We start from the raw sequence: 14,003 nt of genomic DNA, 5'->3' as shown, positions 1-14,003 counted from the left end.
TTTAAAAAAAAAGTTATTCTTCCTGTCGGTGTTGGTTCTTTAGCCTTTCACCTTTATATCAGCGCCCTCTGGTCTTTCACCCTTCAGCCAATGGGAACAGTTTCTATCTACTCTGTCCAGTCTCCTCATGATTTTGATTACATTGATGAAATTTCCTCTCAACTTTCTGTTTTCTAAAAAGAACAACCACAGCTTTCTCCAATTTATCCATGTAACTGAAGTCCCTCATCCCTGGAACCATTCTTGTAAATCTTACCTGCCTCCTGCACACACATCCTTCTTAATGTATGGTGCCTAGAATTGGATACAATACTCCAGTTGAGGCTGAACCAATGTTTTATAACGGTTCATCATAACCTTGCTTTTGTATTCTATGCCTCTATGTATAAAGCCCAGGATCCGCATGCCTTTTTAACCACTTTCCCAACCTGCCCTGCCACCTTCAATAATTTGTGCACATATACCCATGGTCCCTCTGCTCCTGCACCCCTTTTAGAACTGTATCCTTTAATTTATATTGCCTCTCCTCATTCTTCCTCACAAACTGGATCACTGCATTCTTCTCTGCATTAAATTTCACCAGCCACATGTCTGCCCATTCCACCAGCCTGTCTATGCTCTCTTGAAGTCCCTTCACAATGTTACAAGTGTTTCCATTTTTTTGTTAAATTTTGAGAATTTGTATTTTAAAATGGAAAAGGATTCCATAGATGCTGAAACTTTGGGTGTTTTTTAAAAAGTTTTGGACTGAGTTTGAACTGTAAACAGTTACTGGAAGGCACATGTTTTCAAATAATAACCCAGCAGGAGTTGTTTTTGACCAGGAGAGATGTTTACAAAGGAGTGACAGGCCAAGGTTTATAGATATCAGGAGACGATCTGTCTCTCTCTTTCCACCCCCCCCGCCCCCAAAGCCACCAGATCCGTGGAAGACACGTAAACCTCAAGAGAGAAAAGACTCCTACAAGTTGAAGTGTGAACTGGCCCCCAATGAATTGCAAGTTGTTCTGGCAACCAAAGACTCCACATTGAACTTAAAGGACTATAACTACCAGATATTGCCTCAGACTTTTCCCCTTTATTCCTTCTACTTTTTCTGTCTCTATCTGCATGTGTGTTTATCGTGTATGCATGCTTGCGTGGTCGCGTCGCATATTCGTAGTCGTTAACCAGATTAGAGTTTAAGATTAATAAACTTCTACCTTCCTTGTTTAAATCTAAGGAAACCAGTTTGATTTCTTTGACTTACAATTGGAACAGTGAACAAGGATTCACTAAGGGGAAGCTAAAAACACGGTGTTAAAAAATTAAACCCTGCTATGGTTAAACCAGGCAAAGGCTGAGAGGGAACCCCCTAGATGCATTTTCACATGGTCATAAACTGTTCTAGAACGATCCATACTGTCTTTTCAGCCTAAGTTTTGTTTTCCTTCTGTTTTCTATGTAACAGCTGTAAACAAAAATCCCTTTTATTTTTTCCTAGTTAACCGGTGTGTATGTATTTGTGTGTGTGTGAGGGCTAGGATAAATATGGGGCTTTAATATTTCAATGTGTGTGAATGTTTTACTTCATTCTTGGTTAAGACTTGGTTTATAATAAAATGATAAATTTTGTTCTCCAACACAGAAGTCCTCGAGGCGGCCAACATCCCCAGCTTATAACCCTACTGAGCCAGCGGCGTTTGAGATGGCTTAGCCATGTGAGCCGCATGTAAGATGGCAGGATCCCCAAGGACACATTGTACAGCGAGCGTGCCACTGGTATCAACCCACCGGCTGTCCATGTCTCCGCTTTAAAGACGTCTGCAAACGCGACATGAAGTCCTGTGACATTGATCACAAGTCGTGGGAGTCAGTTTCCAGCAATCGCCAGAGCTGGCGGGCAGCCATAAAGGCGGGGCTAAAGTGTGGCAAGTCGAAGAGACTTAGCAGTTGGCAGGAAAAAAGACAAGCGCAAGGGAAGAGCCAACTGCGTAACAGCCCTGACAACCAATTTTATCTGCAGCACCTGGGGAAGAGTCTGTCACTCTAGAATTGGCCTTTATAGCCACTCCAGGCGCTGCTCCACAAACCACTGACCACCTCCAGGCGCTTACCCATTGTCTCCCGAGACAAGGAGGCCAAAGAAGAAAAAATTTGTTTATGAAAGAAACCTGGTTGGTTGCATTATTCTGGGGAAAAAATGGAGTATATGAATGACTTTTGATAAGTGGGAACATTTTTAAATATATGTTGTGGTCTGTGAAGAAGTGGGACTAGAATAAACAGTGCACTCCTCCCGCCTCGGTCGTAACATATAATTGGGATCTCTTGTCGGGATAAACCCAATGACGACATTCAATTGTAAATGGGGTAACAATAATTGAAAAAGAAAAATAACAAGAACCAGATTTCTTGTGTAATAGAGTAAAGTCTACACCACCATAATGTCTTTAACAGTTGCTGCAACATTTTGGGGGAAGGAGGATGTATCCCTCAGTGATTTGAGGTATTTAACCAAGGTGAGACTCATTGCTTTGGCAGAACAATTGGAGTTCGAGTAAAAAGTAGGAGCTAAGAAAGCAGAGATAATTGAAGTAATAGCACAACATTTGAAATTGGAAGTAGAAGCAAGCAAACCAGAGGGTAGTGCAGTTGAATTAACTAAAATTCAGTTAGAAATGGAAAAACTTAAGCTTCAACAGGAAAAAGAAATAGAAATAAAAAAACTTGAGCAGGAAAAAGAATTGAAAAAAACTTCAGCTTGAGTTTGAAAAAGAATTGACAATGAAAAAACTTGAATTTGAGGAAAAGGAAAGAGAAAGAGAAGGAAAGAAATTCAAATTTAAAAAAAAAATGATGGAACTAAGTCAAAAAACTGGTCTTGACACCAGTGAAGATTCTGGTGAGGATGAATCTGACTCCAGCCCAGGACCTAGCGGAAAGCCGGTTAAATTTATGCAAGCTCTCCCTAAGTTTGAGAAAAGGGACATAGAGGCATTTATCATTTCTTTTGAAAAGATAGCCAAACAAATGAAATGACCAAAGGAAAGCTGGACACTGCTTATGCAAAGGAGGTTGATGGGCCGAGCTCATGAAGTTTATGCCATGCTTTCTAAGGAGGCTTCTACAGATTGAGATGGCGAAAAAGGCTATTCTCGCTGCGTATGAGTTAGTCCCTGAATCTTACCGGCAGAAAGTTCGGAACTCCGGAGGCAGTCTGGACAGATTTATATAGAATTTGAGAGGGTAGAGCTAATTATTTTTATTACCCATTGTCTCGAGATAAGGAGGCCAAAGAAGAAAAAAAAAGAGCAAATTAATTTTGATTGTTGGGTACAGGCACTGAAGATGGAAGCCGCATATGAGAATGTTAGGGAACTAATTCTCCTGGAAGGACTTAAAAGTTCACTCCCTCCATTAGTAAGAACTCATGTAGAGAACGAGAAGGTTTCAATGGCCAGAGAGGCAGCGGAAACTGCTGATGATTATGAGCTGTGTATAAGCCCAAACCCTTTGTCCGTCACCCCCACAAACCCAAGAAGGATAGAAGGTGGGAGGGTGAAAGGAATGCAAGTAGCCGGGCACAAGAAGGGACAGCTGGGAATGCCCCAGGATCTCCTCCTCAGGCCAGAAAGGAAGATGCTGAGGGGGGATGTGAGGTCCACAAGCCCAAGTGTTATCATTGTCACAAGGTGGGACATCTTTGTGCAGAATGCTGGAAGTTACGAGGTCAACCCATGGGACTTATTGGGGTACACAAAGCCAATGCAGAGAAAGGGGCCCTGACCGAGAGTACAGAAGATCAAGCTGTAGCTTTGATGGCAGCTGTAAAGCCAAATACAAAAACCAATATGAGTGTAAGGGGTTGTGAATAAGATACCTGAGAGTTACAGGGAATTCTTGTTGAAAGGAAAAGTAACTCCTTATCGCTCAAGTGAATCAGGCAAACCTATAGTTATACTTAGGGATACAGGAGGCACCCAAACACTTTTGCTGGGGAAGGGCATAACATTTCCACCAGACAGCGCACTAAATGCTAAAGTTTTAGTGAATGGTATAGGCCAGAGGTATATACCCATACCTTTGTATCAGATGCACCTAGAGTGTGACCTAATGTCTGGAATGGTTACTGTAGGAGTTGTCCATAGTTTGCAAGTAGACGGAGTTGACCTACTCCTGGGGAATGATTTGGCCGGAGCGAAAGTAATAACTTCTCCTGTAGTCACAGAGAAACCAAGTGAAATTAAAGAGATAGAACAGTTACAGGAAAAGGTTCCAGAAATTTTTCTTTCATGTGTAATAACCCGAGTAATGGCTAAACATGTTCCATTGTCAGAGGTAAAATTGGCATCACACACAGATAGTCGAATATCTGAAACTTTCTTTGGGGATTTGGATAATCCAAAGGAAATGTTTAATAAGTTCTCTCTGATCACAGCTCAGCAAGCTGATCCAGAGTTAAATAAAGTGGCACAATCAGCTCTAACAGAAGCTGAGGCAAAAGGAGTTCCAGAAGGCTATTATATTAAAGATGGGTCTGAGGAAGTGGAGACCTCCCCTCAGACCTACGGATGAAGAACAGACATCAGATAGTGGTACTGCCAAAGTATCGCCGAGAACAATTAAGGATAGTGCATGAAATTCCTGTAGCGGGACATATGGGGATCCGGAAGACCAAATCGCGTATAAATCGACATTTTTACTGGCCAGGTCTTTCCAAGGACATGGTGCCATTTTGTAAAATGTGCCATACGTGCCAGATGGTGGGAAAACTGCAACCTGCCATAAAACTGGCACCTCTAATTCCCATACCAGTTATTGGGGAACTATTTAGTAGGGTGTTGGTAGACTGTGTAAGACCTTTACCAAAAGCAAAAGCGGGACACCAAATATACTCACCATCATGGATGTGGCTACTGTTCCCAGAAGCCATTCCCTTGAGAACAATTTCTGTTAAGGTAGTGGTAGAGAAGTTATCCCAGTTTTTCATTAGATATAGATTACTAATTGAGATTCAGTCGGATCAAGGTTCCAATTTTATGTCTAAAATTTTTCAGGAAGTTATGGGTAATTTGGGTATAACACAGTTAAAATCTTCAGCCTATCATCCACAGACACAAGGAGCTTTAGAAAGGTACCATCAAACCCTCAAAACGATGATCAGGGCATACTGTCATGAATATCCCCATGATTGGGATAAAGGGCTAGAATTTCTTTTGTTTGCCACTAGGGATTCACTTAATGAGTCTACAGGTTTTAGTCCTTTTGAATTAGCTTACGGACATGAGATAAGAGGCCCTCTAAAACTAATTAAAGAAAGGTTTTTGGAACAGAGGGATGAATCTTCTGTGTTAGATTATGTATCTGTCTGTGTTCTGGCAACAGCTCACGAGAGCTTGCAAAGTGGTTCAGGAACATCTTAAAGCTTTACAAACAACTCTGAAGAAATGGGCAGACAATCATGCCAAGACCCAAACATTTCAACCAGAGGATGAGGTGTTAGCATTACTACCTTTACAGGGTGAACCATTGAAAGCACAGTTCAATGGTTCATATAAAGTGGTCAAAAGAATTGGTAAGGTAAATTATTTGATTGACACCCCAGATCACCGGAGAAAGAATCAGCTGTGTCATATGAATATGTTAAAACAATATCATTGACTGGAGGAGAATAAGCAAGCACAGGTATGTCAGGTAGTAGGGACAGTGAAGGATGAAAGAGATAGTGAGGATGATGCAGAAGGAGGCCTAGACAATTCTCAAATTGAACCTCCTACTATCCGGTTAGCTAATACTGAATTGTTAGAGAGATTGGACACTATGCTTTCACATTTAGATACAGAACAACGAGAAGACCTAACAAGGCTACTCAAAGCATTTAAAACAGTCTGTAAGGATAAGCCAGGATGTACAACCTTAGCTACACATGATGTGGAAGTAGGGGAATATTTTCCTATAAAACAGGCCCAGGTAAAAGCAGAAATCCAATACATGTTGGAAAACCACCTAATAGAAACTGGTCAAAGCAGCTGGAGTTTGCCAGTAGTATTGGTGCCTAAACCTGACTGTTCAACTAGACTCTGTATAGACTACATAAAAGTTAATACAGTAACAAAGGCAGACTCCTACCCAATTCCTTGCTTGGAAGACTGTATTGACAGAGTGGTTAGTGCCATGTATCTTACAACAATAGATTTGTTAAAAGGATACAGGCAAGTTCCTTTAACATCTCGAGCTAAAGAAATATTGGCCTTTGTCGTACCAGACAGTCTTTTCCAGTGCCGGGTGATGACATTCAGGCCAGGGTATGCCTCAGCCATTTCCAGAGACTAGTGAACTAAGTGGTAGCCAGTGCTCCGAACTGTGTGGTTTACCTTGATGATGTGCTGGTCTACAGTGACACTTGGAAGCATCACTTGAAACAACTGGGGGGCTCTGTTTGGAAGGTTGCATCAGCTGATTTGGTGATAAACTTTGTGCAAAATTTAAAAACTAGTATGCCAGACTATTTCAATGGAGTTTACTATTACAACCTTATCACTTAAAGCTTATCCACATTGCAAGCAAAAATAATGTTAATGCAGATGCTTTATCAAGAATGTTGCAACCAAGGCAAGAGGAGTGCACTGTTAATTCAGTTCCACTTCTCCACAGGTCACAGCATATCAATAAGTTTTCCCATTTACCGAAACAGCCAATTAGATACTCTACTTGTCCCCAGAATAAAGCACACCAACCAGGTTTCTTTAATCAACAACAAAATTAACTGTTCATTGCAAAACCAAGTCTTAACTGATAATGAAGTACATATATATACAAATTGAGATATTAAAGCTCCTTATTTTTTCCTAACCCTCATGCACATACATCCAAAAATTGGTTAATCTGAAAAAGAGGATATTTGTTTATAGTTGTTTCAAAGGAATGAGAGGAATAATAAAAAACTTAAGACTGCCATGTTCTGGAAGGAAGTTCTTTGGTTTGGTGAGTGTCCCAAAGTCAAATAGTTGGATGCCACTCGAAGTCTTTCCAGGGGTGAGGTTAATGAACAGTCTGTGATGGGTAGGTGATCAAAGAACTTCAATTGTAGAAGGCTTCACATAGGTCTTCCATCTGGAGTGTAGCAACAGGTGTCAGTTCTCACATTTGATGCAAAAGTCCTTTTTTTAAAGATGCAAGATTTCTGCAAATTCAGGTTTTCTTCAAAAATGCAAGAGGCAACAGTACCACTTCATACAAGCTTTTGCTTTTCAAGAGCTAGGATTCTTTACAGAGAGGTAATAATTTTCTGGTTCTTCTTCTGATCTCTAGGCCGGTCAAAATCAAATTCCAATTGCCTGCTTTTATACAAACCCACTGGCTTTTAAAATTCAAAAATGAAACCAAAACCTTCCAGAACCAAGTCACATGCCAAGTCATAAATTCTCTCTTGTCAGACAAAGGGTAGCTCTGAGGTCAAACCCCCTGCTGGTTTCCCTGAAATTACCTGCTTTCCAGTCCTTGTTTACCAGTTCAACTTTTGTTGAACTTCCTTTCAAAACATCCATAAAATTCAACTATCTCCAGATGTCTCAATGTCCACTGAAATACTTTTCAGTTTTTAAAAATATAGAATCCCAAGTTTTAATACAAAAAATGGAAATCCTTGTAACAAGAAGCTAACATTGATTTGAGTACAAAGATGGTACGAAGCAGAACTGTATTAGTTCCAAGAGTGAATAGGGATGAATGTGAAATTGTGTTTTAAAATTTTTCATCTTCTGTTTTCTTTACACTTTGTAATGAAACATATCTAAAAATGGTGCTTCATTCCTCCAAGGGTGGAGCTGTTACGAAAATACTTGTTTTTCTTAAAAATATGTTTTGAGGATTCATAGTCAAACTGAAGAAATGTTGGACCAGGTTTTTTTTGAAGACGGTCTTCAAGAGGACACTGAAAGAACTAGTTTGACAACAACATTTACTGGTTGTCACATGACTCAAGTTAAAAATAGAACAGAAACCCTGGTAACTATGGAAGATGTGTGCAGAGAAGTAACAGGTCAGAAGGTGGACTTTCTGTTTCAGTTATGAATTGTTTGGAGTTGGGAATAAACTGTTTAAAAGGTTGGAGTTTAAAAAAATAAAGCTGAAGGACAGAACCCCAGCTCAACCCAGCCTGTTCCATCTCTTTAAAAAGCCTGCAGAAAAAGGAGAGAACTTCCAAGGAGAGAAGGGAATTTCCAAGGAGAGAAGAGAATTCCCAAGGAAGAAGACCACAACCCAGCTCAGCTTTCCAGCACCTCTTTAAAAGACCCTGAGAAGTGCACTGTGTCAATTCATCTCATCTCCTGTCTTTGAAGAAAAGCCTGCTAAATTAATTCTCAACACTGCCTGAAAAGAACTGTTCTAAAAGATGCCAGTGACCCGTCTACGTGTACTTGGAGGCCAGACTGTATGCCAGTTTTGGAACACAACATATCTCATCTGCTGTTTCTTCAAGAATGAGCAAGTATTCAGTCAAAGTGTTTTTTTTCGTCTGCAATAGAACTCTATAAACAAAAATCCCTTTATTTTTCTGAGTGTGACAGGTTAAGGAAAAAAGGGAACTTTAATATTTCAATCTGTATGTTTATGCTTTTCTTCATTACTGGTTAAGACTTGTTTTCTAATAAACTGATAATTTTGTTGTTTATTAAAGAAATCTGGTTGGTGTGTTTTATTCTGGAAAAAATAGAATATATGATTGACTGTATCTGTAATTGAAAATTTAAATATATATTGTGACCCGTGGAGCAGTGGAACTAGAATAAACAGTGCACTCATCCCGCCATGGTCATAACAATAGTATAAATAGAAATAAATATATATGACCTGGTAGCCATTTCAGAGATGTGGTTGCAAGGTGACCAACGCTGGGGCATAAATATTCAAGCATATTTGACATTTCAGAAGGGCAGAAAGCTAGGAAAAGATGGTGGGATAGCACTGTTAATTAAGGAAGACATTAGTACTCTTGTGAGAAATGACCTTAGTTCAGAAGATCAAGATGCAGAATCAGTTTGGGTAGAAATAATAAATAGCAAAGGTAAGAAATCATTTGTGGGAGTAGTTTATAGGACCCCCAACAGTAGCTTTCACTGTAGGACAGAGTATACAGGAAGAAATAATGGGGGCTTACAAGAAAGGCACTACAAAAAAGGCACTACAATAATCATGGATGATTTTAATTTTCATATAGATTGGACGAATCAGATTGACAAACGTAGCCTGGAAGATGACTTCATAGAGTGTGTTCGGGACAATTTCCTAGAACAGTACATTGCCAACCATGGAGCAGGCTATTTTAGACCTGGTAATGTGCAATGAGACAGAATTACTTAATGACCTCATAGTAAAGGAGCCTCCAGGCAACAGTGATCATAAGATGATAGAATTTTACATCCAGTTTGAGGGTGAGAAGTGGGGGTCTAAGACTAGTGTCATGCCAATAAAGACATACCATAATCCTACTTTTAAGATACAAACATTATTCAATGTGGACTCTTTGGAATTGATTTCTCCTTTAGAAAAAGTGGACAATGTGCTGCAAGATGGCCACTGGAGGTCAGATGACCTGGCCTGTATATTCAAACTATCTCACTGTTTCAAAAGGATACATTCCAGACTAAGGAGTGTTGATTACACCCATCCTGGAATCACCAAGAGACATTCCCGAATTGAATGGTTTTGTTCTGAGACAAAAAAGGTGTGAAGGCGGCACATCATAACAGAATGATATTCATCCAGACATTAATAGATAGCCCTGATTCCACATCCTGGTCCATTGTGTGGTCACACCAGGGGAGAAGACTATGTGTCAAATAACAAAATTGCTAATAAGATTAATTTTGACCTTAAACAGTAACATTCTGGAGAGCGAGGGAGATATCACAGAAACATTACAGAAGGAGCCCATCCAGGGGCTTGGAAAGATCCAGCCTAAACAAGAAGAAGCCCTGTTGTTAATTTTACACTTCAACTTGGTGCAGCAGAGAACTGAAAGTGACTGCCACTTCCAGTCTGAAATCTTAACCACCAGAAATCTACAACACCTTAACAAGTTCAAGACTACAAACACCCAGGCCTTTAAAAAAGACTGTCCTATTTAGAAGATTCAACAGGTTTACTGTAAACCACGAACAACTATCACACCTTGAATTCTTACCCTTTACCTTTTATCTATCTTTTCTTGATAGCGCATGTGAGAGTGAATGCATGCATGAGTGGTTTTGAAACATTTAGGGGAATGAATATCGTTCAATAAATAGTTAATCTTCTGTTTTAAATCTACAAGAAAATATGTTGTTGTCTGTTCATTTGGCAAGTAAAACACTCGGGCTAACTCATTATTTTAAACAAAACACGATTGCGGTCAGTTAGGAGGTGAATAGTGCGAACCACCCAAATCCCTTACCACCTGTCTGTAACACTTGTGGCTTAAACTTAAATAAAGGCAATTACAAGGGTATGAGGACAGAGATGGCTAAAGTGAACTGGGAAAATAGATTAAAAGGTAGGACAGTAGAGAAGCAGTGGCAGACATTCAAGGAGGTATTTCATAACTCTCAGTAAAGATATGTTCCTTTGAGAAAGAAAAACTCTATGAGAAGGATGCACCATCGGTGGCTAACTAAGGAAGTTAAGGATAGTATCAAATTGAAAGAAAAAGTGTACAGTATTGTAAAAGTTAGTGGTAGATCAGAAGACTGGACAGATTTTAGAAACCAGCAAAGAATGACTTAAAAAAAGAGAGAAATTAGAGTATGAGAGAAAGCTAGCTAGAAATATAAAAACAGATAGTAAGAGTTTCTACAAGTATTTCAAAAGGAAAGGAGTAACTAAAGTGAGTGTTGGTCCCTGAGAGAGCGAGACTGGGGAATTAATAATGGGAATCAAGGAAATGGCAGAAGCATTGAACAGGTATTTTGTGTTTGCCTTCACTGTAGAAGACGTGAAAAACATCTGAAGAATACTTCAAAATCAAGAGGTAAAAGGGAGGGTGGAACTTAAAACAATCACAATCACTAGGGAAAAGGTACCGGGAAAACTATCAGAGCTAAAGGCTGACAGTCCCCTGGACCTGATGGCTTGCATCTTAGGGTCTTAAAAGAAGTGGCTACAACGATAGTGAGTGCATTGATTGTGATCTTCCAAAATTCCCTAGATTCTGGAAAGGTCCCAGTGAATTGGAAAATGGCAAATGTAACACCTCTATTCAAGAAAGGAGGGAGACAGAAAGCAGGAAACTATAGACCAATTAGCCTAACAACTGTCATTGGGAAAATGCTAGAATCCATTACTAAGGAGGTAACAGCAGGACATTTAGAAAATCATAATACGATCAGGCAGAGCCAACATGGTTTTGTGAAAGGAAAATCATGTTTGACTAATTTATTAGACTTCTTTGAGAAAGTAACAAGCCTGATGGATAAAGGGGAACCTGTAGATGTGGTGTACTTGGATTTTCAAAAGGCATTTGATAAGGTACCACAACAAAGGTTACTACATAAAATAAGAATTCATGGTGTAGGGGTAACACAATAGCATGGATAGAGGATTGGTTAGCTAACAGGAAGCAGAGAATAGGGATAAATGGGTCATTTTCAGGATGCCAAGCCGTTACTAGTGGAGTGCCACAGGGATCAGTGCTGGGGCCTCAACTATTTACAATCTATATCAATGACTTGGATGAAAGGACCAAATGTATGGTGGCTAAATTTGCTGATGACACAAAGTTAGGTCGGAAAGTAAGTTGTCAAGAGGACATAAAGAGTCTACAAAGGGATTTAGATTGGGTCGGTGAGTGGGCAAAAAATTGGCCGATGGCCTATAATGTGGGTAATTGTGAACTTGTCCACTTTGGCAGGAAAAATAGAAAATAGAGTGAAGAGAGACTGCAGAACTCTACAGTACAGAGGGATCTGAGTGTCCTGATACATGAATCACAAAAGGTTGGTATGCAGGTAAAGCAAGTGATTAGGAAGGCATTTATTGTGAGGGGAATAGAGTATAAAAGCAGGGAATTATTGCTACAGCCGTACAGGGCCTTAGACTGCATTTGGGGTACTGTGTACACTTTTGGTCTCCTTATTTAAGAAATGATATTATTGCATTAGAGGGTTCTTATGTTGTGGAATTCTCTTCCCAGGAGACTGGGTCATGGAATATCTTCAAGGCTGAGTTAGATTTTTGATTGAGAATTGAGTAAAGGGTCATGGGGGTCAGCCAGGAAAGTGGAGTTGAGGCCACAATCTTATGGAATGGCGGCAGGCTGGAAGGGCCGAATGGCCAACTCCTGCTCCTAATGTTTGTATTCTTGTGTTGTACGGCATAGCAGCGCTCTGCTACGGCGAACGTACGGCACTACGCCTGCGCACTCTGCGCCGTACGGCACTGACCGGAAGTTGCGGCAAGCAGCGAGACACTGCAGTTGCCGTGGAGCGGCGCCTGCGGCCTGAAGTTACCATGTTACCCCTCTCTATAAAGGATGATGAGTACAAGCCGCCCCGACTCAATTTGCTGCGCAAGGTTTCGGGCTGGTTTAGGTAGGCGGTGTGGGAGGGCCAGTAGACACTGAGTGTGGCCGGCTCCAGCGGAGAGCCGTGCAGTTGGTGTCTGGCCGGGGCCTGGAGCGTGGGAGCGGGTACAGGGGTCGGGCTGGGCCGCCTCGCCTGTATCTCTCCTGCTGACTCCCTTTATCTTCTCTCTTCCTAGGTCTATCCTGTCAGATTCCACATCCCGGAACCTCTTCTTCTTTTTGCTGCTAAACCTCTCCTTCGCTTTCGTCGAGCTGTTGTACGGGATCTGGAGCAACAGGTGAGCCGCGGGGGAGTGGGCCCAGCCCCGCTGCATTGCCACGTCGCGCTTTCAAGGAGGAAGTGGGGGGAAACGCCACGGTTGGACTGCACTTCCCCCTCTGCTAGGAATTAAACCGGTGACATGTTGGTGGGCAAATAACAACAGGATGTAATGGTTGACTTGGTTCTGGTAGATGGGTTTGTTCGTGAAATCATTGTCAGATGTGAAAGAAAGAGCTTATATTTATATAGTGTTTATGGATATTTGGATGTTCCAAAGCCTATCATAACAAATTAGTTTTGAAATATAGTCACTGTAGGTAATCATGGAACAAATCTAAATGAGATAAGCAACCATCTAATCTGTTTTGTTTGAGGGTTAAATGTTCGCCAGGATACATGAATTCTGGATGTCCCAAAGGGCTGTACAACCAATGAAGAACTTTTGAAGGGTGGTCACTGTTGTGATGTAATAAATGTGGTAGTAAAGTTGTACACAGCAAACACCCAGAAAGGGCAATGAGAATGAATAGCTAATCTGTTTGTGATGTTAATTGAGGTGTAAGTATTGGTTCGGACACCAGGGAGAACTTCCCTGCTGCACTTTGAAATGGTATTGGGGGTTGTTTATGAGGCCTCGGTTTAACATCTGATCCGAAAGAATGAAGCAGTCCTTAGCACTGCACTAGGCATCCGATTAAGTTCCTGGAATTGGACTTGAACCCACAGTCTTGAAGAGACAGTGTTACCAGCTGATCCACAGCTGCTAGTTTCTCTCTCTCTCTCTCTCTTTTTCTCTCTTCCTCCTCCACTCCCCCACCCATCTTATTTTGCAAGGATATACATTAAAATACAAACAAGTTGCCTCATGAAAATGGGCCATTGGGCCCAACTAGCCTGTGTTGGCACTTACCTTTCTGTGAACAGATAGTCGAAACCATATTTGCCCACCTGCTTCTGTATCTCTGTTAAGTGATACATTCATTTTGGTAGGAAGAACCTGAAGAGACAATATAAAATAAAGGGTATAACTCCAAAGGGGGTACAGGAGCAGAGGGATTTTGGTGTATATGTGCATAAGTCATTGAAGATGGCAGGTTAGGTTGAGAGCGGTAAATAAAGCATACAGTATCTTGGGCTTTATTATTGGGGCATAGAGTACAAGAGCTCGGAGGTTATGTTGAACTTGTATAAGACACTAGT

At 40.8% G+C, this 14,003-nt stretch overlaps 1 protein-coding gene across 7 annotated transcripts in view; it reads left to right on the top strand.

The window, feature by feature from the left end:
* Window positions 1-12,407: 12,407 nt before the first annotated feature.
* The window catches only part of slc30a7 (solute carrier family 30 member 7), a 115,738-nt gene continuing 114,142 nt past the window's right edge, over window positions 12,408-14,003 (top strand). For 6 of the 7 annotated variants that reach the window (XR_010975535.1, XM_068037551.1, XM_068037550.1 and 3 more), the window contains exons 1-2: window positions 12,408-12,548; window positions 12,718-12,819. Coding sequence is in view for 5 of the 7 variants with exons in the window: in XM_068037551.1 (XP_067893652.1) it covers window positions 12,469-12,548; window positions 12,718-12,819 (182 nt within the window). In the remaining 2 variants the exon portion in view is untranslated. Of the gene's footprint in view, window positions 12,549-12,717; window positions 12,820-14,003 lie in introns of those variants that run through there. The other variant, XM_068037554.1, reaches the window with a different exon arrangement.

Source organism: Heterodontus francisci, chromosome 8 (assembly GCF_036365525.1).
Source record: "Heterodontus francisci isolate sHetFra1 chromosome 8, sHetFra1.hap1, whole genome shotgun sequence".
NCBI classification, from domain to species: Eukaryota; Metazoa; Chordata; class Chondrichthyes; order Heterodontiformes; family Heterodontidae; genus Heterodontus; species Heterodontus francisci.
This window is presented reverse-complemented; position numbering and strand designations above follow the sequence as displayed.